Source organism: Larus michahellis, chromosome 10, assembly GCF_964199755.1.
Source record: "Larus michahellis chromosome 10, bLarMic1.1, whole genome shotgun sequence".
Classification (NCBI taxonomy): Eukaryota; Metazoa; Chordata; class Aves; order Charadriiformes; family Laridae; genus Larus; species Larus michahellis.
In genome coordinates, this window is record NC_133905.1 from 5,258,572 (window position 1) to 5,284,873 (window position 26,302).

The window sequence follows — 26,302 nt, forward strand, 5'->3', positions numbered from 1 at the left end:
CCCTTTCTCCTGCATCCTACCCCTCTGTGTCTGCCCATGGACAGGGGCTCACTTTACCTCTCCTGGTGTTTGCCGCAGCTCCGGGAAGAGCCGGCAGGACGGGATGTGTCTGTCCCAGAGCTGGCTGCCAAGGCAGGAGCTCGCGCTCGCCGCTGGCTGGACCGAGCTCATCGCATTCCCGCTCCAGCTCTCTAACGCCAGCACGCCGGAGCAGCAAATCCTCTCCTCCTCCAGCAGTTCCGTGAGGTCCGGCTGTCGGTAACCTGTGTGATCCAGCCAGGAGGAGATGCAAAGCTGGACCACAATATCTTTTTGTCCATGGCAACATGCCTCTCTCAGGTCAGATCTCCAAATTGGACAGCAGTATTTGGGATTTGCAGAGCTGGGGTTTGATATACCATCGCAGGCAAAACAGCTACTTGTCTTTCCCCAAAATACAAAACTTTCGTAGACACACTGCTGTGAAACATCTACTATAAGTACATCAAATTGGGAAATGTAGCCAAAGAGCAGGCAGGACTGCTCGGTCTGCTGCTGCTGCTGCGATATGTGGACAATGTGCCAATGTCCCAGACAGCCACTAGATGTCCGTCTCGTCCCATCCACATCAGCCCGAAAAAGCCCTCAGGGAAAACTTGTGCATTCAAATAAATTACAGATCAAACTGGAACCGCAGTATTTTTCTTAAAAGTTTCATCTACGTAGTCGAAAAAAATCAAGCTTAACTGCTGGCAGTTTAAAGGCGGTCCTTCGCTCGCTGCAGTGGTTCAGCATTTGAGGGCCTCCTGCCGTAGCCCTGAACTCAACGTGGGGACGCATCTCCTATCCAAGACACCAGCCCAACCGCCCACCTCTGAACAACACGACTGCTCTGCCGAAACTGTGAAAGCCCCTCAGCAGGGAAAAATACAGAAACAATTAAAAAGAAAGGTCATGTTCAGTCAGGCGTTTTTCTTCAAGGGGGAAAAGTGAATCAAAGTCCAGTCCTCTCATCTGTCCATCTCCAGGCACCCCTGTGAGGACAAGCAGACAGAAGCCGCGCGGGAGCGACAGAGAAAGCCGTTTCTAGCTAATGACCCTTGTGCCTCTCCATCATCACCAACAGTCCTTAATTCACCTCAAACACAAACCACCCCAAGGAGCTTCGTGCTCTATGTCCCTTCTTGCTCAGAGGACACATGCAAGAGCAGAATCGAGCAACAGGTAAGTTGCAAAGTGTAAAAGGGGCTGCAGGCACTTTCCAGCAAGCACTGGAGAAGAGGTGGCTGCATGCACGTGGTAGCGATTTACTTGGCACGCGGGCAGGGCCACCATCCCTTCTTCCCCCTTCCAACATGGGTTGGTGATGAGCACTCCTAGACAAAACCCTCCTGCAGCCACCCCCATCTTCTTGACCATGTGGCACCAGAGGAGGCTGGTCAGGTACTTTAAAATGCCAGCAATAGCACAAAATTGCTCTTGGAGAACCATTACACCGGAATTGAACAGTATTGTTCAGGCACACTCCCCTCCCCAGGAAGAAGGAAAACAGGTCCCATGGTCCAGGCTAAAGCCACCTGCAGGCACCACAGGAGAAGAAACAGAGACTAATGTGGGAGAGTGTCACCGCTTGACACCAACTCAACAGCCTGAGCTGCCTCTGTAGGTTTCTGTAAGATCAGACACGTACAAGGAGAAAAATGCTCAAGGTCAAGATAAAACCCAAGTCATCTGAATCTGGAGCCTTTTCAGCTTAGACAGTCTGTCACCCGCTGTGACAGACGTGTGACAGATCCTAGAGGACACCCTGCCTTCCCCATCACCAAGCAAACAGTCCAAGCTGCAGCACAGACCTTCACTCATGCCTCTACGAGAGCTGCCGGTGCGTTCCCGTTATCAAACGCTGGGATCTTGTCCACGCCGTGCCGGCACTGCTGGAACACGTCCTGTGCTCCAGCAAAAGCCAGGCGCAGATTTGGGTTTAAATCTCTGTCCTTCAGAAACCTGTCCCACCCTTCAGAGCCTGGCTAAGGGCGCCTGTGGCACAGGGAAGGGTAGTGACGGCAGGAAAGGGATAATTTAGGATAACACTAGGACCACCCCTCTCCCCTTGACAAGGTCCAGCCACTCCCTCTGTTACTCCCAGGAGAAAAAGCACCTTTCCTGCAGACAGCCTTCATCCCAGCGCTCCTCGCCCTCCCTGCCCAAGGTTACCCAGAGAAATCCCTGTGCTGCTCCGTCCCCACGCCGCTCCTCTGCACAGGCACTGTTATTTGTTAGTCAGCTGCGGTGAACATGCCGAACAGCTCCATCGCTCTTCGCAAAAGGCTTTTCATTCCCTACTGCCTGCCAGCTCCTGATCAAAATTCAATAGTACCGCAGCACTCGCCTGCACCACGTTTCTCTGTGGAGCAGTCACTGATGCGTATCCGAGTTCGCAGGAGGAACAGCCATGGCATTGCAAAGGGAACTGAGAGCAACACGGGTACAAGGCTCTCTTCTGAGCCTGACAGCGTTTGGGCTTTCTGTCCTGAACCTCTCTCACGTTGGGCTGCAGGTACAGTGCAGAAGTGCTATGCAGAAAAGCCCTCGGATACTCTATAGCTAGTATCTTCTAGGGAAAAAGACTGAATTCTACAATGGCAGGCAGTGATATAAAGAAGAGAAGAACCACTAAGGACTAAGTCCGTCCTTCCCCACTTCTCGGGAGACACTGATGTTCTGCTTTCTGTACCAAAGGCAGGCAGAGGGAACGTGCAGCAGCGTGTGTGCTGAGAGCTCAGGGAACCCAATGCAGAAAGAGGCACTGAGCTGTTTTACGCTCCAGCTAAGAGGGAGTGTGGCCTTGAAACAGAAAGAACCAAAAGGCCGGATCTGCAGTCAAACCTCCCCAAGGTTTACTTTACACCTTACCCCACTTTACACCTATTTGTTCAGGGTTTTTTTTTGCTGCCGTTCTGCCTGTCAAGCAGCTCAGGGTAAAGCAACCCTATGAGAAGCGTGAGTCAGGGCTGCTGAAATGATCTATTTACACGTCACAGCTACCGTATAGACGGATTAATTAAGATACAGTGTATGACTCAGTTCCACCTTATATTCTCAGCAATGTCCTGATCCTTTAAATCCCACGCATGCACGTATATTCAGACACAGGCACACACACAGCCAACCTCCCCGGCTGCCGGAGGTAAATCTGCACCATTGTTTATGCTGCACAAATGTCTGCTGCTCGAAGCACGCCAGCCCTGCACTGAGATACCTCCGTACGTAACAGTCTAACCACCACCAAGGATGGGCCAGAAGACCCCCGAGATCTGCTGTTTCAGCAGGACACAGCGCTGCCATGGCCATAAGCCCCAGTTTAGCAATAGCTGAGTCCAGGACAGGAGTCTACAGTGGTTTCGTGGGCAGGTTGGGTGCTCTCCCGATGCAAGATGCGCACGGGAAATCACAGAACCAGGAAGCACCTCTGTGGAAGAGGGGCAGATAAATACATCTTCCTGGCTGCTGCATTCAACTGACATACTGGATGGGACTCTTCCAGAAGTGCCCTGCTTTGAGCCTCTCTCATTGCCCTGACAGTACAGTCCCGACCACCCCACATCTCCTGCATGTGGGTCTGCAGAGCCAGACTGGCAGGGCTGTCCCTGCTTCACAGCGCTTGGTACCTTCACAGGAAGAGTTTATGACAGCAGAGGAACTTCGCAGACTTCAAGATCTCTTCCTGCCTCAACTCAACTCCTCTGCCCCCAAACCTCACCTTTCTGCCAGCCCTCGTTTAGTCAAGCCCGAAATGACGATAGGATCGAAGGGTTCCTCCGTTCCAGAGATGGTTATTCCCAAGGGTCCACCGTATCGCTTCAGTTCCACTGTGTAGATAATAGCTCCTGTTGTCTCCTGTTCATCTGAAAGAGAAAACAGGAATGCTGAATTTTTTAATTAGCCATATGAAAGAGGTCATAGGAAAGACTTGCAGCATTTAGTAGAAGCAAAAGCCTAAGGCCCTCAGCCCTGCTCATACCAACTAGGATTTTAACCTTCCAGACTCCATTTAAGGGCAGAATAACAAAAATAGACTATAATCAATCGGAAAGTGGTGACCGGACGAATGGCAGCCCTTATCTTTGTTGGTTTGCACTACCTACTGGGAAATGTCATTACAGTGGACAGGCACCAGTTTGCATCAGGATTTCTGTACCAGAGTTATCTTCATCCTTCCTAATCTTCAATTTGACCAGGTCTTCACACTGCCTTAAAATCTGCACAGCATCCTCCATTGAGCAATTGTCGAGTCGGATGTTATCAATGGCTAACAGCTTGTCTCCCGGCTCCAAGGTGCCAGTTCTGTGTGGAAAGGAAAAGAAAACTAAAAGTACATTTGTATTTGCCTTTCAGATCTCATGACGCATTCGGTCCTGCAGTGGCAATGACAATATTCAATATTAACTTTTCGCTGTCCTTGATCTTTTCTGGGAAACAACCGTGAACAGAGTCTAGGACAATTGTAACTTAAAGAGAGGAAATCTGTGTAGGGTATGCATCAACCCAGAACAAGGCAGGAAGGTTAGAGATCCAGCCTGGGCAACCTACAGCGCTGAAAAATGCCCGATATTTAACTGACAGATATTCTACCTTTTATGGAAACTCCTATATGAGCACTCTTAGAAAAGAGCCCTGCAGCAGCACTAAATTCCTCTGAAAGCCTTGCTACGAGGTGTTGGGATCACAGGTGAAATCAATAAACGCTGAGTTATTTGCACAGTTCTCCACCAGTGCCCACAATTCACTCACTCTGTTCACCTGAGCAGGAGCTGGGACGTGGCAAACTACCTGATGAACCATAGCACCTTGTGGGATATATGAAGCCCTTTACCACACGCTCTTAAATGCTAAACATCCATCTCCTATACGGTCAGCAAACATCTGAATCAGTGCCCTGGTCACCTTCTCCATTAGCTCAACTCTACTTGCTTCAATACAGACAGTTTTTATTGCAAACACTACTGTGGCGTAAGACAAACCTCTAAGGTTGAGATCTCCTTGGACGCTGGTAAAATCCAGACCCAAATGCTACTGCTTGGGGTTCATTCTACCTCTCCTTACCGGGCTGGATCTTTTGCAATGGGTTTGGCAGACAGGAAGCTCTGCACTCACCTATGTGCCACGCTCCCCTTCTTGATGTCAGAGATGATCAAAGGCTCCCCAGGCTTTCTGCTCGCAGCTGCAAAAGAGACACATGGGTACAAGGCTTGGTATTGAGTCTGCTGTCTAGGACGGGGATGGTTAATGGGGAGGAGTAGTCAGAAGGAAAGGGAATTTATATTCCTTTGTCAAAATGATGCTTCACACTTGAACTCTGGAAGCCACACCAGAAAAAAAAAAATAAATAAAAAAGAAGTGAATCCCTGCAAACGTTTGTTGGTTGCCGTTTGCCCAAGTTGGCTAGCTCCTTCCTTTGATCTCCTCCTGAAGGGGAGGACAGGTGGTGTCCAGCAGCAAGAGGTGGGATTGCCCCATCCCAGCACCGTTGAACACCGCCTCACCCGCATCTCTGACGCGAGACAGCAAGTGAGTCAACGGCTGCGGCAGTGTCAGACATCGGCACTGCTGCCTAGGGAGTACCTAGCTCAGCGCTGTGGTTAATATAAGCATTTCTGTGCTCTTGAAGTAAAGTGGGCTGAGAGTTTTTCCAGGTGGGAAACAACTCGGGAGGAACTAGGTAAGACACTGTTTTCCAGCTGGTTCAGATCCCCAGGCCACGTCATCATCCAGCCAGATAAACCGGGGCTGGTCTCAGCGCTGGAGCTGGAAGGGGTGGTTTCCAACTATTCTCTCCAACCCGACCCTGATAACTTTTTCAGCTCACGAGAGATGTGAGTACGCACCTCTGGGAGCATCTGCATTTTCAAATTTGCCTGCAAAGACCTGCTGCTCTCTTGAGAAATCCAAGTGAGATTTATGACTCGAACCCCTCCTGACCCCTCTGCCATCTGCACGCCAAACATATGCCAAGAGCATCCTTTTCACCCCATGTCACTCCCTCCTGCCTTGCTGCGGGAATCGCATCGGCTCGTTTAAAGCTGACGGAGCTTCTCAGCGAAAACTGCGTAGGAAGGAAGAAACTCGCAGCATCTGAACACACCAGGTGCAGGTCAGAGATTAAAATATCTGTGAGGCACGTGGCATCACCCACACAGAGATCCACCTGCCTGAGCAGCAGTTAGAGAGCACCCCAGAAAGTGAGACACAAAGGAATAAGTACTTCCTCTCACCAACCTCTCTGCTCTAGATTTTTCTGTTGTTTACATTCATTTATGAGATTTAAAAAACATATGTGCTAACCCATCACCTTTAAGGATACCCTCTCCCAGATATAACTAAACCTTCTGTACTGAACAGGGAGAAAAGACAGCCAATCTCAGTCGTAACAGGGCTGAGTATGAAAGTTAGGTCAGACAGTGAAGAGCAGACTGTGATTTATTTTACAATAGTCACGGCAACGCAACTGCTAAATGATATGGAGCCTGGAAGAAATTATTTTCCCCATCTCTTACTGGAACACGGTGCCAGGCAATTTTGGTCCGGACACTCACACTCAGCTTGCGGCCGCAGGTGGAGGAGAAGCAGATGGGTTGTGGAGATTCCCCAAGGGCTTGTACCTCTATTCAACCTGTCCTTGTCAGGAACCAGCCAGCAGACAGACAGACACACGCCAGACAGAGTTGAGTGGTGGGAGGGAAGGGTGAGGTGCAGCTAAAATCAATGCAGAAATCCCCCCCCCTACCCCCCCCGACTGAGAAGGCTGCACACCGTGGACTAACAGCACAGTGGATGGAGAAGTATCGCCCCGTTATCACTCTTGCTGTTCTCTTTTTCAATATAGGCCGCGTATTTGCTGCTGAGAGGCGCACAACAAGGTGGTCTGATCAGCAGGGATGGGCGAGCCTGTGAGCACACCCTCAGCCCTGCGTCGGGCTGGCAGCGCCGCATGTTTAATCGCTCCCTAGCCCGGTTCTGTCAAAACGATCCAGGTGAGCAAAAACACTTTTCACTGCAAGGTTTGTTTATTACTTTCAAAGCAAAGGCAGCGTGACAGAAAGGGGTTAGGGAGGATCTCCACAGTCCTGGTGGTGGGTTGGGGATGGCCAACTCTAAACCTGACCCAGCTACAGCTGGAACGATGTGTCCAGAGACCATGAGCACTCAAAAGAGCAAAGAGGAGGAACAGAAAAAAAGAAAAAGAAAGAAAATAAAGAAAAGCAAGTATAGACGACAACACGCCTCGAGCTCTGCAGAAATGGTGTTTACCTCAGCATCTGCCTCACAAGCCCTGAGACACGGGTCGGGGGGGGGATCCTGCCCATGGTCAGTCTCTGAGCAGAGAGAGAGCCCTCGCCCTTCTGCAGCTCCGCAATAGGCGTCAGCACTGAACGCAGCACAAGCATCCCGTATCAGAAGCAAGGGTGACAAACTGAGTGCTTTGTCCATTGGGAAACAGAGCAAGCTATAAGGAAAAATCATTCTGGGTTTTGTTTGCGGTTTTTTTGGAAGTTGTGCTTTCCAAACAGATTTTCTTGAGACCGGTTAAATGGAAGAGCCATGTACAACTCATACAACTGTCCCTACCATCAGAGTACCCAAACTTTAACAAATGTCAGCCCTCTGTTTTAAATAATCACTTAGTACAAAATGGAAAGGCTTTATAAAACCATCATTTTTAGTCAGCCCCTACAAATCTGAAGGGTAAGTTAGAGAGACTTAATGAATAACTGTTCTCTCTCAAGAGGCGTAAGATACAAAGTTAAGATAATGAAATCTCAAAGCACAGAACAGACGCTTGCTGTTCATTTTAAAAACCCGTAGTTACTAACTCCATTAATTCACCTCTGGCAGCCCAAAGCCCTTCCTGGCACCCCAGGAGAGCGCCCAGCTGGCCTTTCCGCCCCTCACCTGGGACCAGGTGGCCCCCGACCGCCCCAGCCACCCTGGGACCCGCGTTTTTAACAGTCCTGGGCTGGTCCCACAGGGTGACAACGTGTCTCTGTGCAACGGCTGCCCTGTCTACGGGCAGGAGAGCCGCAATGTCACTGACGTGGTGACTCAGCCAAGGTCAGAGGCATTAGAGATGTAGATCCCTGGTGAGATTTTGGATAAACCATATCCAATTTGCCTGCAATTAAAAAAAAACCCCACCCTTAAACTACATTATTATTTTATCAGGACTGAGGTCTTTGGAGTTAAGATGCTTGCACAGATGAGTAAAGCCTTTTCATCCATTCATTTCTGCTGTCAATGTGCTTATTTCTCTTCAAAGGACATTGCCTTGGTAATTCCGTTTGCTGCAGGACAACGCGATTCGGATGCCCAGCGTTGCCTCTGGGGCTTGCTTTCCCGTCCGTAAAACAGAGACAGCAGCAAAGGGACTCGAGGGGAGAGATGGATGGAGACACAGGGGCAGAAGCTGCGGTGCAGAAACCCCTGCTGTCTCTCGGCAGGCGCTCTGGTTGTGGCCTCCATCTGCCAGGGCAAACCGCTTCAGGTGGAAGTAGGCTCTTTTTTCAGATACATTCGTATTTTTGGCGGGTTTACCAGTACAAAAGGTAGTTTAAGTCTGCTCCAGTGGCCCAGAGAAAGCTCCATAAATCAACAGCTGGTGAAGGCAGAAGTGTGGGGTGGGAGAGAAACTCAAACGAAAGCACTGCTCGGCGGTGGTGACAGGGCAGTGATAAAAAGGTGAATTGATCAATACTGTTATTTACTTTTTATAAATTGCTTTCAGTCTCTCACCACCTCTGCTGGGATTCTGGCTCGCTCGGCGTTTACGCTGTGATGGATGATGGGGCCAGAAACACGTGTCCGGTTTGTGTTTTTAATAGAATGCATAATGACTCGTATTGGTAAATTATTCCCCTCCAAGGAGCACGAGCACACATCTCGCACCCATCAACCCGTTACAAATGCCCGTTGTTATTGACCAAGCCAAAGCAGCACTCTGCGGACGTGAAATTAAAGAAATTGTAATAACGCCGCAAGAATATATTTAAGAAAGCAAGCATTTATAAATGGGAAAAAACAAACAAAATCAGAAACCCGATACTGTCAGGATAGCTAAGGAATGAGAACAGGAATAAAGGCAAATCAGAATCGATTACAAAAAGCAGCAGTGAAAATCAAATCCCCAGTACCCAACTTTTTCCTCTATCACTCGTTAGTTTTAGCAGCAGGTGCATAAATTATCAGTGCCTCCAGCAGGATATTTATCCCGCCGCAGATCTATTTCCTCTCAAAATCTCCAGGTAGCAACAGCGGGACAGAACATCCTACTTCGGTAAAAGCACCAGAGCGAATCGGCTGCAAATCTCGTCTGAAGGGGGAATGTTAGCGGGGCGCAGGACGGGAGGCTGCGGGGCTGCCCCGTGCAAGACGCGCTCTGCCGGGCTGGCGGCAGGTCTCAGGTTAATCCAGCGCCAGCAAAGCTAGATTTGCTCGGCTCACAGATCCATCTTCTCGCTAGGACGGTGATTACACTGCTTAAGCGACTTAATCGAAGTTATCTATCTATCCAAATTCCAGTTTTATCACCCGCAAGCAGATACACTACCCACTCCTTATCTCCAGTACTTCAAGCCAAGGGCACAGGAATTGATTCGTTAAGATATATAAAGGTAATTTGATAAACATGCTATAGAAAGCTTTAACGCATAGCTAAAATGAACAGTAATTTCAATATCTGTTTAAACAGCAACAATAACACACCTGTACCCTGCAGCAAATTTCACAACTAGCCCTTGCAGAGGATATATGAGACCGACAAAAAAAAAAAGAAAACACAAAAACCAATCTTTTGTGTAATCAACTATCATTTTCCAGAGGCTAATAACAAATCCATATCTTATTTTAAGAGGTCAGGTATTGAACACACAAGAATACATGACTATTAGCTTCTCGCTGTTGGAGATTTTAATTTGTAAGAGATTTACAGAAAACCCATGAAGGCATAACGGTATCATTAGAACCGAATGCAGCCAGCAAGATCAGAGCACTTAAGGCACGTGTTCCGCTAATGGAGATGAGTAGTCCAGGCTAACAAGAGCCACGTCTTCACGTCCCTGTGTCAAAAATCTCAGTTTGCAGGTCTTTGCGTCCCCGCCACTCAGAGGACCTCGGAGGCCTCTGCAAAGAGCTGAGCTTCACAGCCCGCGCCGCCCCCAGCCTCCCGGAGCAGAAAGGAGCCCACACTTCGCTCTTCAAGCAGAGCAGCTGTTTTACAAACAGAACCAGTTCTCCCTGGGACAGAAACCAAGGCACTGGAGGAGGGAGAAAATGGGAGTGATTCTGCTGGCTCCATGTCCCTTCACCCCTGGATGAAGCGCATGGAAGCAGCGCACACGACGCAGCTTCCGTGTTTTGCTTTGCTAATTTTCATTTAGCAGCTGTAGGAGACTGCAATGGGGCTTGAGGGCACCGAGGTGCCACAGAAATACAAAGCAGAGCCAGTGAAAGACTCCCCCCTTGGATTTTCTATTCATCCTCTGGGGAATGGAAGAGGAAATAATGCTACATGCAAATATTTGCATCACGCATCTTCATTTGCTGCATCCCTTTGCCACACTGTGTTTGCGCAGGGGGAAGGAACCCATCGGCACACAGACCACAACCAGGGCTCGCTCAGCCCAACCCTTCTCTTTCTAGCAAACCCTGAGACCTCGGAGAAGACGAAATACCCTCAGCAAACATCTGCCCCTCACCAGGAGCAAGCACAGACCCCCGCTGCATGTTCATCCCAGAACCAGCAGTGCCTGCCCTCCTCATACAAAAACCTCCCGCGTGTTCAGCCCTTTTATGAGGCTTTTCAGCAGATTTATGGTTCCTCCTGCAGCCAGCTCCATTACACGAATTCTTCCAACGCATCCATCAAGAATCCTGCTCTCCCCCTCCTTCACTTAGCCCATCTCCCGATTAGCTCTGAGAGCCACAGCACAGCAAGAACTTGCTCGCTTTTATTTCTGTATTGCTCCTCTGATGAGGTCGTAACACTTTCTGCCCGCTTAAGAAGGCAGCGGCAAACCTTCCTAGACAGAGGAATTAACTACAGATGAGCCTGCCAAGGCCGAGAGGCAAAACTCAACGAAAGCAACTCATCTTTCATCTACAGGGTAGCCGGATCACAAAGTTTTAGAACAAACCCCATTCTGTGGCCAGGACAGTGCAGGGCGTTTTCTACGGACCCCTCTGGTTTGTCGTCTATTTAACCCGCCCCAGCTTTACAAAGCAGGGAACAGGAATCCAATGTGGGAGGCCAGTAAACCAAGTCCCCTACTTTAAAACAGTAGTTATATGCCTTTCCTTGTCAGAAGAAAAGCTACAAAAGCTGTTTCTAGATCTATACAAGCATTCAAATCAGCGGAACTGGGAGGAACTGAGCAAAACGGAGTTATTTTTACCTCTTTTCTCTTGCTGCTTGCATCACACTCCTGCATGCACATCATGTCTCTGCAGGAGGCACTTACCATACGGCTGCTTGCTTTGGTTTTAACGTTTGAAACTGGCGTCTTTATCTGCCCGGTCAGAGGCAGAGTGACAAAATGATGATCTAATTTGTGAAGGGTCATGTGGACATAGGCTTATACAGACTAATATCTGAAAACAGAATTAGAATTCAACTAGCGTTTCATCCTTGCCACCGCGTTTTCTGGCTGGCTGTCTTTTGCTCCATTTGTAAATATAATTTTAGCTTTGACTCAGCAAAGGACCGAAATATATCTTAAGTTTATGCGTATGCATTACTTAAACGGTGTCCTGAAAACACGTTCAACAATCAAAAAGATCAAATCTATTATGTTGTTAAAAAACTCCTTTGTAGTTGGATAATGGGTACCTAACTATTTAAAACCCAGGGGTCAGTTTCTTTTTATTTAGCATTGATTTCAAAAAAAGTGTGTGAAATCAATTTTTTAAACAATTTTCAAATGAAAACATTTTCAACATAAAAATACGTTTGAAGTGTAAATGCCCATCTGAAGCGGATCCCACTTAAGTGAGACTCCAGAAATAAAAACTAATATTCTCGACAGCAACTCCCAGGTTCGTTTTACTCTCCAGCCCCAGATACAAACTACGCTTTGAAGCTTAAATGGGGTGAAGCCCTGGCCATGCTCAAGACAGAAGTGTTTTCCTACCAGATCCATCGTCCTGGGTGGCTACCTGGGATTGCAATGCCAAGGCGGCCGTCAGGGCAGCCGGCTGGGAACCCAGTGCAGGCCCTGCTCCCCGGCCACCGAAATGTCATTACAGCTACCCCGCGCTGCTTTCGGAAGGCACTTTGATGTCTTCAGACAGTAATTGCTACCAAGTCAAATGTTAAATACTGTGCTGTTATTTCTTCAGGATTATCCTCATGGCACAAATAGGGGAAGCGGGGAAGAGGGAGAAGAAATAACACAGGGTGCAAAGCCATCACCCTGTCCGTGTTCAAATCACTCCCGAGAATCACCACTTAGACCAGAACACCTCCAATTAACTCACTGACTAACGCTGTAAATGCCAAGAGGTAATTGCAAACTGCTTATCTATTTTAATGAAACCTACTTTTAAAGTGTCCCTAGCGAGTCCGCTCCCCAGACACAGCTGGGTCCACGCTCCTGAGGGCTCACGCGCAAGATCCCATTACTGCAGTTTCACAAGTTGCTTTGTTTCAGCTGAGAGGTGGCGGCGGCCTCTGGGCACGGCAAATCCGAGATGATTCAACGCGGTTTACCCAGCAGTGAAAGAGGGATGAGCGACGTGAGACCTGCTCACATCTGCCATAACGGAATAGTTCACTGATGCGAGGCGTAATGAGACCTCTAGTTGGCCCGAAATTTGGGATGGATCTGCTTATATCATCCCCTTACAGCATCCTCTCCAAAGAGGCCAGAAGGTCTTTAAATGAAAAATACGCTTCAGAAGAGAAACAAAGATAATTAATCAAGAGTGAGCAGAGGAGAGAGAAAAGAAAGAAAAAGGCTTATGTCTCGTTCTCTCCCTGCCCACCAAGTCCTGGCATGGGGGTCTCCTCCTCCGTGGCTGGGGTTCGTCAACGCAATGACTCCCAGCAAACCCTGCCCAGCACCCTCCTGTCCCTAAAGTGCCTTCCCCCCCCCTCTGCCATCCTCTTCATCCTCCTTCTCCTTATCCTGGCACTTTCCCCTCTCTACCCTTCAAGCTGTGAGTTCACCCCACACTTACTCTCCTCCCTCCACACCTCTCCCTGCAAGGATCCCACGAGATCCAGGGAATTCTTTTTTAAAAGGAACACAATACAGCTGTGAGCAAGGAAACAAAAATAGCATTATTAATAATATAATATAACATAATATTATTCTGCAGCACTGACCAGCCGATCAGTTGAGACGCATCCTTTGCCCCAACCCTTCACGCAGCTGCTTTTCTCTGCAGCCGCCAGCTCGTGGAGGCAGGAACCACACATCTAATTCAGTTTGGGATATATCACAAGCACCGTGAGCGCTACCAGGAAACCCCACGTAATCTTATCTCTCTCCGTTGGGGCCCTGTGATGTGCCAGGGTGGAAAGCAGCGGCTTTTGCAACTGCTAGCGCAAGTCTGAGCAATACTTACAGCTGATTGTAATTCCAAGCTCTACACCTCTTTTCTTGGGCAATTTAACGTGGAAAGTACCGCTGCTGGGTATGACAGACTCTATAAAACCAAAAACAGACAAAAAAGAAAATAGGAGAAAAAAGAGAGTTTTCAGTTGCATGGATAGTTTCTTTGGAACCAGGAAAAACAAGCCCATAAAACTCAGCTTTATTGGTTCAAATAAGGTTGTTATGTGAGGCCCTGCAGACTTTAGGTTAAAATTTGGATTCTCATTAAAAATACATGCTCTGAACGTCAAGCAAAGTGCTCACATCATGCTGTAGTTCAAGACAGAGGCAGCTCTGTCAATGTAAAAGGAAAAAAACTTTTTTCTTTTTTTTTTTTAAATACAAAGCTGCGCTTTAGCCCCAGCCAATAGCTTTGGGTCCCTCCTTGCTTCAAAGCCATAAATTAATATTATTTGTAATAATGAGCAAATATTTAAAGTGCAGGTGGCCTCTTCATCTACTACTTTGGCTTATCTCAGCCAAGTGGCGAGCACAAGGCACTTATGAAAGGATCAGAAGAAGGACCCACCACCTCGGTGCACATTAGAGAACGATGAGAAATGGGAAAGGTCCTCACAGGGTCTTCTCGCTCTTCCCTCTGAGCTCTACCAAAAGCCTCGTGTATTTGTGTGAATACACTCCCTCCTACGGGTTAGCAAAGGCACCGGCAGAGTCCTGCTGGTAGCGCGGAGCAGCAGTTCCTTTGGCAACATACCTGCAACATCAAATTCAATCTCGAGCACCACTTTGTTCGTGAGCGCAGCATCACGCAAAAGCTGATTAGCTTCCTCCATAGTTCCATCCTCAGTCGCAATGCCGTTAATAGAAAGGACTCTGTCTCCTACTTGCAGCAGCCCACACCTGCAGTCCACATTGGGAAAGGAGGGAAAGGGAACAAGTAGGCAGGGAAAAAGAGGAAAGGAGAAAAAAAACAACCCCACAACCAGGCATGAGTTACTTTTCCCAAGCAAATCTGTTACAAGACACAGAGTAGTGACAAAACCTGCAGAAGTGGCCCCAAAGAGAAGATAACTCATTCTGCAATGTCCATCCCAGTGTCAAGAGCCCTTGGAAGGCCACAGGGCAGCAAACCCTTGTGGTTTGCTTAAGTTCAGACATAGTTTGCTCCTAAATAACCATTTTTGGTCATATTTCCTGCAACTTCCAGGAAGAAAAATAAAAATAATAACCCTCACCTTCCTAAAAGTCAACACCGTGTCCAAGAGATGAGAGTGATAAACACAAGGCACGTGCCCTCCTACCCTATCTAACGGTACATGGCTCTTTCCATGTGCCTGCGCCCTCTGAAACCGAAACTAATGGCACTGAAAATTGCACGGAGTCCTCTGCTTAATACATGGCTAATATTGAAGCTACAATCCAATGAACTCGCCGAAATGTCTCAGCAAATTGGATAATCATTTATCCCTTGTAATTGCATTTCTAGAAGCCAAATGTACATTGATACTGCCTAACTGCCTTGAAAGGCCAATATTATTCTGATGCGATATTGCACCAATATAACCACAACTGGCACTTTGGGGTTTTTGGCTTAGACCCACTTTCTCCAAGAGCACGGATCAGCAGATTTTTTTTTTGCTTCGCAAGAAAAACAATGATGGCAAGGCTACGTTGGAGATGTACTGCTACAGCATGGTTCGTCTCTTGGGACCCCTCTGTACTTACAAGCAAGGTTTTTTTCACACGTGAACGACTACATTCAATATTCGCCCTCCCTTCTTTTTTTTTTTTTTTTTTTTTTTTAAATATACTGTAACACCAGCAAGACAATCCTCCACCTTACTGAGCTGGCTCACAGCTCTACAAAATAAAGAGTGTAGTGTTCCCGGTGACCGGCCATGGGCAACTGCTCATCTTCCTTCTTCTCCACACCCTTCGTCAGCTGTTTGCTATAACCACATCTTTTCAGATTTTCCACTTATCACCTGTCTACAAGGCAACCCGCTTTAGCAGAGCCTGGGAAACCATTCCTCCTCCATCGTCAACATAAGCTACAGAGCGGTCTCCAATATACGTTGAGGGTTACGGGAACAAGTCTAAGGTTCACCTCTACGTTTGGAGTTATGTTACCACAAAGATTTCCCAGAAGGCATTAGCTATCCTGTTTCGAGCCTTCCCCAGGGAATGTTTATTCCCCTGCTCTTTAAAGATCAAGCACATCCTTTGCCCTCTCCTTTCTGGATGTCAGCTCCCACTGATATTTCCCAGAAGACAGCTTCTTTTTTACTAATCCTTCCAGCCACTCTTCATCACTCACACCCGATTCAGTTGTAAGAAAACATGGTACCGCAGCTTCCAGGCACACAAAGATAACATCAAAGGCAACAGACACTGACTGCATTATTCACCTCCAACCAACAGGATGTATACGAAAGGCCAGGTTATCAAGAAAAAAGACACGCATCCAAATTCAAGGAGAATGCACAAGAACAACATTTTTTGCCAGTGGCTCATCAAAAGCTGAGATGTGAGCAAGTTTGGAGAGAGCCTAGGGAGGTTATTAGACTGGTAGGAAGGTATTAAACTTGCAGTATATTTATGCTGCTGCCTGAGTCCATGCCATCCATGGAAAAACGCTGGCTATTTTATGAGATGTAAATTCAGAATTGTTTGTTCAAGGAGACTTGGATTAGGACAGACAACTCCACGGTGTATAAATGAATCCACCCTTGCGAATAAATTACATCAAGTTTAATTACAGTCCTTTACTGGACTATGCAACCACATAGATGCACTTGGAAATACCAGCTTACAAATACAAAGACGGCAAAGACTATGACAGAGGTGCCTCCTCCAGCACCGAGGGCTCTCTTGCTATGGCCAAAATGCACCTTTCGGAAAGGAGGGATCAACCTGTGCATCCCACAGATATGACTCTCATTTCAAGGTCACACAAGGACACAATCCATTTTGGCACCACTGTTGCAGCCGCGAGGGCTGGGAGATCTCCGGATACTTTCACACGGCAAACGTTTGCCACATTTCTCACCAGAGCTGCCCTCTCACAAAACAACCACCTCTTGTGCTTCGTCACTCAAGGTAGATCTGTCTGGGTGTTTTACAGCCGATAGCTCTGTTAGGTCAGAAGTATTTTATTTCTTTTACTATTATCCTCGGTCGACCACAGTTGTTTACGCTCCAGTCTTGCAGGTTTATAAAAGTTTGCGGAGTGAAGCCACAACCTTCTGGCTCCCTCCACAAATGCAAGGAGACTCGACATGCCTTGTTAACCCTTCAGAATAATTCCAGAGACACCCGTTTCCAGCTGCCATGTGCCCTGGCGTTGGAAGCAGGTCCCAGGGAGCCAAGGGTCCTGCAGACCTTTCCTCGGCTCTGCTGTGGGATCCCACGCAAACCTTTTCGACGGCTTTTGCAAAGAGAGGGCATTTGTCTCAGAGATGCGCAGTCTAACATCAGAGCTTACAAAGTGCTTTGAGATCATGGGAGAAGTGCTTAAAAATCAGAAAGGACAAAAGTACATCTCCTGGAGTAAATGATAGCCCTATGGATGTGTTGGAGTCCACGTTGGGAATGTCTCCCTGGGATTGCAGAGATTTGCATTTTGTCATGACTCATTCCTTGGGCTCAAAGACAGCAACGGAGCTGTGGAGGTGTCTTGCTAGACACAGAGCAGCGCATATCCAAGCCCTGGAGAGGATATGTGCTAAAGATCTTACTCAGCATCACCAGCATCTGCACGGTCACTCCAGCTGTGGGGTGAGCGGCCGCAGCTGTGACCATGGCGACATTGCTGGCTACAGAAACCAATCTGCCGTGCTCTTTCATGCCCCGGAGCTGGCCTACCCAGGTCAGACGTGCACATCTGTGTGTGTCTATACATCTGTGTGCACACATTGGTGGGTGGGTTCCAGCCCCCAAAAGATCAAAGCTTCGCTGACAGCTTCACCCAGCTGCTAAACTTCCCTTTTGCAAACCATTCATACTCAAAAGCCAGAAACACAATGATCAAACAACTGTGTCTGAGTAGAGCTAGAAAACATGTAACTCAGCAGGAAGCATTGATTTTGGATACCGGGATGGAGAAGCCAGACACTCTCCCACTGCTGTCAATGACAGCTGGGGCAGGAAGGACACAAAAGCTGCGTGTTTCAAGGCAGCCAAGAGGGGACGTCAGGCATCTTCCTATTCCATCCTCCCTGCTGATAACAGGGGCTGAATCATTGTCTCATTTGGAGCCCAGAGGCTTCATCTTGCACCCAGGAAACAAAACAACAGGTGGGGAGGGAGGTCTATTAGAGGCTATTGGCTGTAAAACAAATCACAAGTCAGGGAGGTGACAGCTTTTGCTTCAAACTGCCTGCCACAAGCTAGGACGAAGCAGATAATAAACGTGAGGCAGCCCAACCTCCCTGAAAAGAGGGTGATGCCATCCCCCTCCCTGGTAGCACTCAGATTTGCTAGACACGCAAGAGGCAGCTCCTCCGCAGCAAGCCAGGTGGACCAAGCGATTGTGGATCCTGCCCTTGTGCAACAGCACACTCGGGTTCACAGGTCTTGCACGGGAGAGTGTGAACACGCAGGACAGACCCAGCTGCTGAGCCCCATCCCTGTGTCCCCACCGCTCACCCTCTTCTGCAAAGGGCCACAATTGCAGTACAACTGCGTAGCTCAGCCAAGAGCCCGCCTTGGTAAAGGGGAGAAAAATGGCTCTAATGTCTTGGGCTGCGGTTACAGCAGAACCTCTCAAGGACAGGGAATAAGGTACCTAGGAAGGATGGAGCAAACAAGCTCTGTGGGATAGCAAGAAACAAGAAGCGAAATGAAAACATAAAACTGCCTTTTTCGCCGCGCTGCAAAGCCAGCGCACTTATCACTTCAAGATGGGAGGAAAGATAGTGTTTTCCTGGCAGCTAGGAAGAGCAGCACGGTCTAGGAAAGGAAGAAATATACCCCAGAGATTTAATCCCCAAATCAAATCCAGGCTGCAAACGCAGAGAGCATTGCTCCCTGTTGCCAGAAGGCAGAAGGCGGCGGCCAGGAGAGCGCGAATCCTGCTGGGTGGGCAGCCCACAAGGAGAGCAGCGTGTGCGACACATTAGAGCCAAGCGAGACTGCGCCGCGAGTCTTTGCTTTTGCTCCAGGCTTGGCAAGAGGATAAAACAAAGCCAGGCGGATTTCAGCACCTCTCCCTCCTCTCCTGGGACAGCAGGCTTTGTTGCTGCCTGATTTATAAAAGGAGTTTGGTGCTTTGCAACGTGAGCCAAATTCACTCTGGTAATAGAGGATAAAAAAACCAAAACGCCATCAATTTCCTTTTTAAACCCGCTTCGGAAACAAACAAACAATCAAAAGGCATAAAAGGCTTTTTTGAAATCTCTCTTAAACTGTATCGCTCAGGACAACTCTTTTTCCTGTCCCCGTCCTCCCACAGGCACAAGCACCAGGCACTCGTGCTCCCCCCTGCCTCTGCATCGGCCGCCTGCAGGAGCTGCCACGCAGAGACCGCTCTGCACGGCGAGGACCTGCCTTTCCTTTTGCAGGTGCTTTCCCTGACGTACGACCCCCCCGTGTGCTGTTTTCCCAGGCTGGCCTGGGGACACCAAACCATCAGCACATGCTGACGAGGCCCTTGGAGACTTCTCCTCCCAAGGAAGGGTCCGCAGCGGGCGCTGAGCACTGCCACGTCGTTGCACCCCAGGCAGCCCTAGGCAGGATGGACCACCAGTGTGGGAGGAGAAACCAGCACGGGGGCGTAAGTGCCAGCTTGCTCACCCCTCGCTATTTCATCTGCCTAACGAGACCAGCTCTCCTTTCTGCCCCACAAGAGCTCAAGCCGTGCTGGGACCTGGTCCATTAAGTAAGAAAAACCTTGTTAGAGGACATATACGTTGTAGCACACAGACACTCGAACAGACTTTAAATCCAGCCAGCAAGGGTATTGGGAAAAGTTTAGCCAGGGCAGCCAGAGCTCCTGAGCTTAGGCTCAGCCGCCGGAGGAGTCATTGCTCCCGGTGCCCCAGGGGGTGACAGGCAGCAGTTAACACCGTTCCTCTGTTCCGCTCTTTTCCCAGCATTATAGAGCCAAAAGCAAAAGTGCTTCTTAAATGCAGCACCTATCTGCTCCTCAACCAGAGCCCTCCTCTGCAGCTCAAAACCCTGGCTTTGAGGCCAATTCATACAGCTGGGCTGGCTCTGCTACATAAAACCAGGCAGAAAACACTTCCCTGAGCCCACTCGTTTAGATCTTTCCCCTTTCTGCACCCAGACAAAGCCTTTATCTTTTGAAGAGAAAGGACAAAAAAAAAAAAAAAGGAATGGGAATGGCACTCTCACACAGACACACGCTCCCTTCCTCCTCCTCCTCCCAGAACAGCCGCAGCCTGGTGCCAAGACGTTCACCTGGGATGCGAGGGAGGCCGCGGTCAGCCGACGAGTGCAGAAATGGCAGTGACAGTAAACCATGCCCAGTGAAGAATGGGAGATATTACAAGGATGATAGTAAATATCTAAATGAGCCTCTGAGGAGAGAAAACAAACCAAACCATGAAATGCTCAGCAGCAGCACCATCAGCATCCAAGGGCAAGGTCTCTAACCTCTCTGCCGGGCTGTCAGGCTCAATAAAACGGACGAGAGGTGGGGAAGACAGGGTTTCGGTAGCAAAGATGCCTCCCTGGAGCTGGAGTCCGAAGCCATTCAAAGGGTCTCCCCTGAGCACCACCTCTGTCGTCTCCGTGTGGACTATCTGCCCGCCAGGACCCACCGTGCTGGAGGCCAGCGACACTGAGAGGGAGAGAGGCAGAAGGTCAGGGTAGCCACAGTCAACATAGCAGGTCTGCTCACAGACCTCGGTCTGGCAGCGGTGGGGACTGTGACCGAGGATAAGGGAGGCGCTGACAGCACCGAGAAGAGCGGTCCTAACCCAGCTAACAGTCAACAATAAGGACAATAAGGACAGCAAGTCAAGCTTGCACACCCCCTCCAACCCAGCCCCAGCCCACTGCCACTCTTACATGAGCTCTTGTGCTCCTTCTTCTTCTGCCTCCTCCTCAGCATGGTGGTGCGGGGGCTCATGGGGTGGGAGCTGCGAGGTAGCGTGTTCGAGTTCTGGCAGGGGAAGCCCTGCGCATTCATGGTGGGAGACGAGAAGTTGGCAGCCACCAGAGCTGGGGAAATACAGAGCATGTTAAGGATGCACAGAGAGAAGTGCAGCAGTAGGTTCACCTAACAGGTCTTCACCAAACATCTAATGGGTTCTGACTCACTCCTCCTTCCCAGCTCCAGGGCTCAAGTCAATGTGAGAACCTTGTCCTGGGCTTGCAGCTCCAGGAGAGCTGTGACGGTAAGCTTGGGCTCAGGACGGACATTGCTCTCTGGTGTCACTGGGCTGCCTGTCACTGCAGCATCCAGGCCAGCAAGTAAGAAGCGCGTCATGGATGCAGGGCAGCCAACAGCAGGTTAGCATGATGGCACTAACGAAACTTAAATACATACAAAGAGAAACCATAGCTTGAACTTGAGCTGCTGGGCAATGGATCTGCCCTGTTTACTTCCCACAGTTCGGACACGGCGCAATGTCTCCTCCTCCCTATCTTGCTGCCATGAGACAAGAAACCTGGGGTTGAACAGAGCCTGCTTCCCGCAAGAGTTGGGTTTACAGATTTTGAAGCAGGCATAATCCTGCTGCTAACATGCTGTGTGGCACCAGGGCTGAGCTGCATGCGTTGTTGTGTCCGGTTCCTACACGTCACCAGAGATGCCCTCTTTGTCCCACAGCAACTCATTTTTGCCGTATGAAACCAGGCAGCAGGGTGTGGGGTTAGAGGACGGGAGCATGGGTCTGCCCAGCACTCTGCTCTCGTTGCAGTTACCAGATCTGTACGTGCTGGGCTGCAGGTACCGACTTCGTACCTCAGCACTGGACCCGTAGAAACAGACTCAGGTGACTGAGGAGGAAACGAGTGACAAGCCAGGCTACGGAGTTGGGTCTTAAGGAAATGGAGGGGCACCACACAAACAGGCATGCGCGGGGACGGGGGCAATGCCGTGCGCTGAGGTTACATTTGCAGTAATCCTGTCCAGATGTCTGGTTCCAAGTGGGTGTCTTGCAGTGCCCGGGGTGGTGGGTGTGACAGTAGTTGACACAGGGATCCCAGCAGTGGTGGTGGTCACTCTTCTGCACCTTGACTGATGGCACCCAGGGGAGCAGAAATCACCACAGGCAGGGAGGAGAAGTGAGAGAAACAAAAGGTAAGAAGTATAAGCCAGGATGTTGTAGAAAAGAGCCCTATACTGGCTCTGAATAAATCAGGACCCAGCCACAGTGTGTCAAGCACCAGCAGCGAAAACGCATCCCCACATAACCTCATGACACTTGATGCGAAGTGGCAGAAATTCACCCTTTCCCCATGAAAAACTCCACATCCTGAGACAACGGCCTGACTAAGCCATGCTGGCAGGGCACAGATGTCATTTCCATTTGCAGTCTGTTGTGCGACGTGCAGAAGCTCCCTCCAGCCACAAGTTTCCCCGCAGAGGCCATCAGCATTATCCGACAGCGCCGGGGAAACCTCCTTGTGCTGTTTCCCACCTTGCTGCCGGAGCTGCCCTCCCGGGGACAAGGCGCAACGCCTTCTGCACATGCCAAGGACTGCTTTGAGCACTTTGCCTGGCTCCAGTGTTTGGTTGTTTTGCAGCTGCTGTTGGCTGGGAATCCATCGCAGGGTGCACACATGGAAGAAAGAGAGAGGCAGCAGAGGGCCACCTCCAGCCCACCAGAACAAAAGGCATTTTATACACCACTGCTTAAAGGCAATTACAGAGGGCCACCAACACAGGAAAAGATGCCAGTGCTGTAGCAAACACAAAATTAAAACATGGCACCAACATGGCAGACTCTATTCAAGGCCTCGCAACTGCTTTAGCTTCAACCCTAACCCCAGCCCAGAACATGTTGGCAGAAATCTGTTGCAGGGTGACATCCATCATCTGGAAATCCCTTGTCCCAGAAACTGCGGCTTTGTGACACCAGGTCACGATGCCACAGGTCTACCCTGGAATGCCTCAAACACCCCTCAGACACAGGTCTCTTGTCTGTTCTCACTGACGCTCCTTTTGCCCCTGGGCAGCACAGGGTCACTTTGGTTTTCCTTGCCCAGCAGCGCTGGGGTTTCTCTCCCCAGTCCCTGCACCTTGCTGTCTGGATCTCTTTTCTTCCAAGAGGCTGGCTAATGAGCAAGACTGCAACTGTCTCTTTTATTCAGCTAAGCGTGAACGACATCCCGCAGCGGAGCATCACTGGAGCCACGAGTTATCCCAGAGCTCTTAACCTCGCAACCAACTTGCAGAGACTGGCAACCACCTTTCCAGGATGAGATCTCCTCCAGGCTCTGTGTCCTCCAAGTAGGCAGAAACGCCGCCAGCCCTGGTACCACCAGAGCTTTCTGAGAGTGCAAACCTGCCACAGGGACTCAGTTTATTTAGTGAGTCCACCCAGACATCTCATCTAAAGGTCATCTGTTAGTGCCTTTAACAGTGGAAATCTATTTCCTGTGCACGCATCACAGGCATCAAATCACTTAGGTCAGGTTTTCCAGCCAATATAATGATTATATTTAGTCTTTGCTAAACATTTAGTGACTTGAGTACGTATTCTATCAAGCTCTCAAAAAATCCACTTCCAGCTCTGGGGTCTCTATTTTGTGGATTCCAAAGTAAATTCAGAGCCAGGCAGCTTGTAAAAACAAAAATCAAATGAATAAATGTAGCCACATCTAGACAAAAAAGGAAAGTTCTTAATAAAATTAAATACTTTGAACATGAGGGACAGAGCTTATGGGCATATATACAAAATCGTTTAATCCATTTAAAGTAATTAAAGCTCTCCCATTTGTCTATAAATTCTTAGCTTATATCTGACGCGACAGAAAAAAGTGCCTTTGAAACTCAGATGTCAGTGCATTGGGAAAGAGAAGAGATTTTGGACAATTCCATGACAAAAACCTACAACAGCTTTCCCCATGCTTTCGTACATCATCCCTGCTTGAGGAAACCCATCCATCCCAGCACCGCTCCCAGGCACCACCCGCTCCCACTGATCTTGGGAGCAGGGCGTAATCCTCCCCCAAACTCTCCAATGCCCCCCTTGCCACAGAGAAAGCAAACTCAGTTTGACAAATCCGTGCTTCAGCATCAGACCGTATTTTTGCGTGGCAGCTGCAGGTTCAGATCCCTCTCCACCTCCTCAATAGCTGGATTTTGATTGCACGAGAAGCCACGTTTAAAAAATATAATGACAAGCCCCACACAGGCACACACTGGAAGGACTTCAGCAACTGCTGAAGAGGGATGTGTCTGCACGGTCTCCTCTCCTTGGCTGTATTCCTTGGGCTTCACTCTCTCTCCAACCATGACAGTTCACTTTCGCATGTCCCGTTTTTCCTTCCTGCCCCTGTTTGTTTCCCTAAGCTCAAAAAAAACAGCCTGTGGACTTGGCACTTGGTGTCTGGAGCAGAAAGCAGCGTCTCTCCCGGGTCCGAATGTAGTTTGTCAACTTTGGTGCGGTTCCTCAGCTGCTCTCCATGGGCTGCACGGCGCTGTGGCTGGTTACACCACCGAGGAGCACTGCTTGGCGAGCTGCTCCTGTTGGCCAAAGCGCTCGCCCTTCTGTCCCCACCACCTCCCTTTCCCATCCCCATCAGCGCTGGGGAAGGTGTAGGCCCAAGCACTGGTCTCCAGCCACACACCTCTGCCTCCTAACAGCCGTGCGGATGAGCAGCATCCTTCCCTGTGATCCTTCACGGGCTAAAGAGTTTAATCAAAAATGGGAACAATTGTTACATCCCTTATTTTTGGTGTTAATGTGTTTCAGTTGTTCTCCTAAATTTGTGTTCTGCATTTCCACCGCAGGAGACTGATCTGATGTATGGAGGTTTGGGTAAAAAGGCGCTGAACACACCAAGCTGCCCTTCCACAGATCCCCCTTCTCTGAGCTGCTGCTGAATGCATATATTCTGAAAGGAGATTAGGACGAGGGCACTAATGGAAGGAGGAAAACAGTTTATTTTAACAGCCATTGAAAAAGGATTATAGCTTTCCATTTTTTCTTGGGCACAAAGGTCAAGTCATCCATCCCCGTTGTTAAACTGCTTTAATTTTGCAAAAATTGGACTGGACATGTAAGAGGTTTATTTCTAGACAGGGAGATGTCATTAGATTTTATGTTTCATCACATCCCGTTAAAGAAGACAACACAGACATTTTCCTTCTTTCCCCAAACTGCCCTAGAAGGGAATGGAACGCAGAGCTGTGCCCATGGCTACGGAGCACCGATATTATTAAAATACATGGTCCTGAGGGACAAGTGATTGAAAATGGTTGCAAAAGGGGCTGGCACTGAACAGTCACACCTGAAAAACCTGAATTACAACACCAGAAGTACAGGCTGTAAAAAGACTGCATGCAAGAGTTGCAAATCTCCTAGTACTGAGGCTTTGACCACAATGAGCTTTATACGTGAGCCTGAGTCAGTCTTCCCCATGGAAGGAGAAACTAAAGGTGGGCAATAAGGATGCTCATCAGGGTGAATTCCTAGTGACGTTTACAGGCATTTTGGCCTCGATTTCACTGGAGACACATTTTTTTTTCCCAGTATTTCTCTGGTGGGGGGTGGTGGAAAGCAGCAGCTACAGATGCATTCACTTTACCCTTCCTTGGCTGCTCCGACACAGCGGCCATTCAGGCTGGTCCAGAAGATGAACGCTTGCGTTTCCTAAGGAAGTCCAGCAGGATTCTGCCTAACTAATGACACGTCCTTTACAAAGCCTTACCAGGCACCAGCGAATGAAAGCTGAGCTTGGAAATACATTTGCCAGCACCAAGGCTGTTTTCCTCCCTCTCCATTAACGTCTCTTATCTGAGGTACTGAGGAAGCAGCTTGCACAGCACTCAGCACTGCAGAACCCTGGGATTCCCAACTCCAATTTCCCCATTCAAGCACAGATGTTACCTTTTTTTTTTTTCCCCCCTATTCACATCCTTGAAGAACGTCATCTAATCACATGCATTTCATCAAAACATCTTTTTTGTTCCTCCACAGATGTCTCTCTTTGGAGTCTGCTGCCAGCATTCAAAAGCAGCAAGAACCCCAGTAGGGACCTCAAGTGAGTTTTGAGGGCAACCAACAGCGTTTGCACAGAGGACACACCTGTTTCTGGAGGCTTCAAAGGCAGTCTGCTTTGGTGAACAGGTAATATCTCCAGCTTGACATTTTCTGAAGTGGCAGCTAAAAGTTGAGTTGCCTCTAACAAGGAGCAGTGCTCTGTGCTCGTGCCATCGATGGAGAGAATGTGGTCACCAACATGCAACGCGCCACATCTGGAAAGGAAACAGCAAGAGAGGTAATTACACACATGGACAAAAAACTTGTCCTTACGGTGGGGAGCAGAAACAAACAAAATCCAACTGTGAACGACCGCGTGAATTCATGTGACTTTATTTTCATATCTCATTTTTTTTACTTCCAATTTGAACCTGAAGTTCAAGGGTTGCCCAAAACACCAACTCAGATGGTTCGTGCTTGAGTCAGTGCTGCTGATGGCTCGGGAAAGACCTTTTAAGTTTTTAATGGTGCCCACTCATAGCGAGTCTGGATGGCTGAGGGCTCACCCAGCAATGTAGTTAAGTCCTACAAGCCAGC

The 26,302-nt window shown here is 48.9% G+C and overlaps 1 protein-coding gene across 3 annotated transcripts in view; it reads right to left on the minus strand.

Annotated features, from left to right (window-relative positions):
• Window positions 1–26,302, minus strand: part of GRIP2 (glutamate receptor interacting protein 2) — a 295,620-nt gene that overhangs the window by 20,400 nt on the left and 248,918 nt on the right. For all 3 annotated transcript variants that reach the window (XR_012589345.1, XM_074602775.1, XM_074602776.1), the window contains exons 9-17: window positions 25,811–25,980; window positions 21,667–21,792; window positions 20,619–20,771; window positions 20,202–20,388; window positions 14,341–14,486; window positions 13,597–13,677; window positions 5,134–5,200; window positions 4,178–4,323; window positions 3,740–3,884 (exon numbers count right to left, since the gene is read on the minus strand). Coding sequence is in view for 2 of the 3 variants with exons in the window: in XM_074602775.1 (XP_074458876.1) it covers window positions 3,740–3,884; window positions 4,178–4,323; window positions 5,134–5,200; window positions 13,597–13,677; window positions 14,341–14,486; window positions 20,202–20,388; window positions 20,619–20,771; window positions 21,667–21,792; window positions 25,811–25,980 (1,221 nt within the window). In the remaining variant the exon portion in view is untranslated. The remainder of the gene's footprint in view (window positions 1–3,739; window positions 3,885–4,177; window positions 4,324–5,133; window positions 5,201–13,596; window positions 13,678–14,340; window positions 14,487–20,201; window positions 20,389–20,618; window positions 20,772–21,666; window positions 21,793–25,810; window positions 25,981–26,302) is intronic.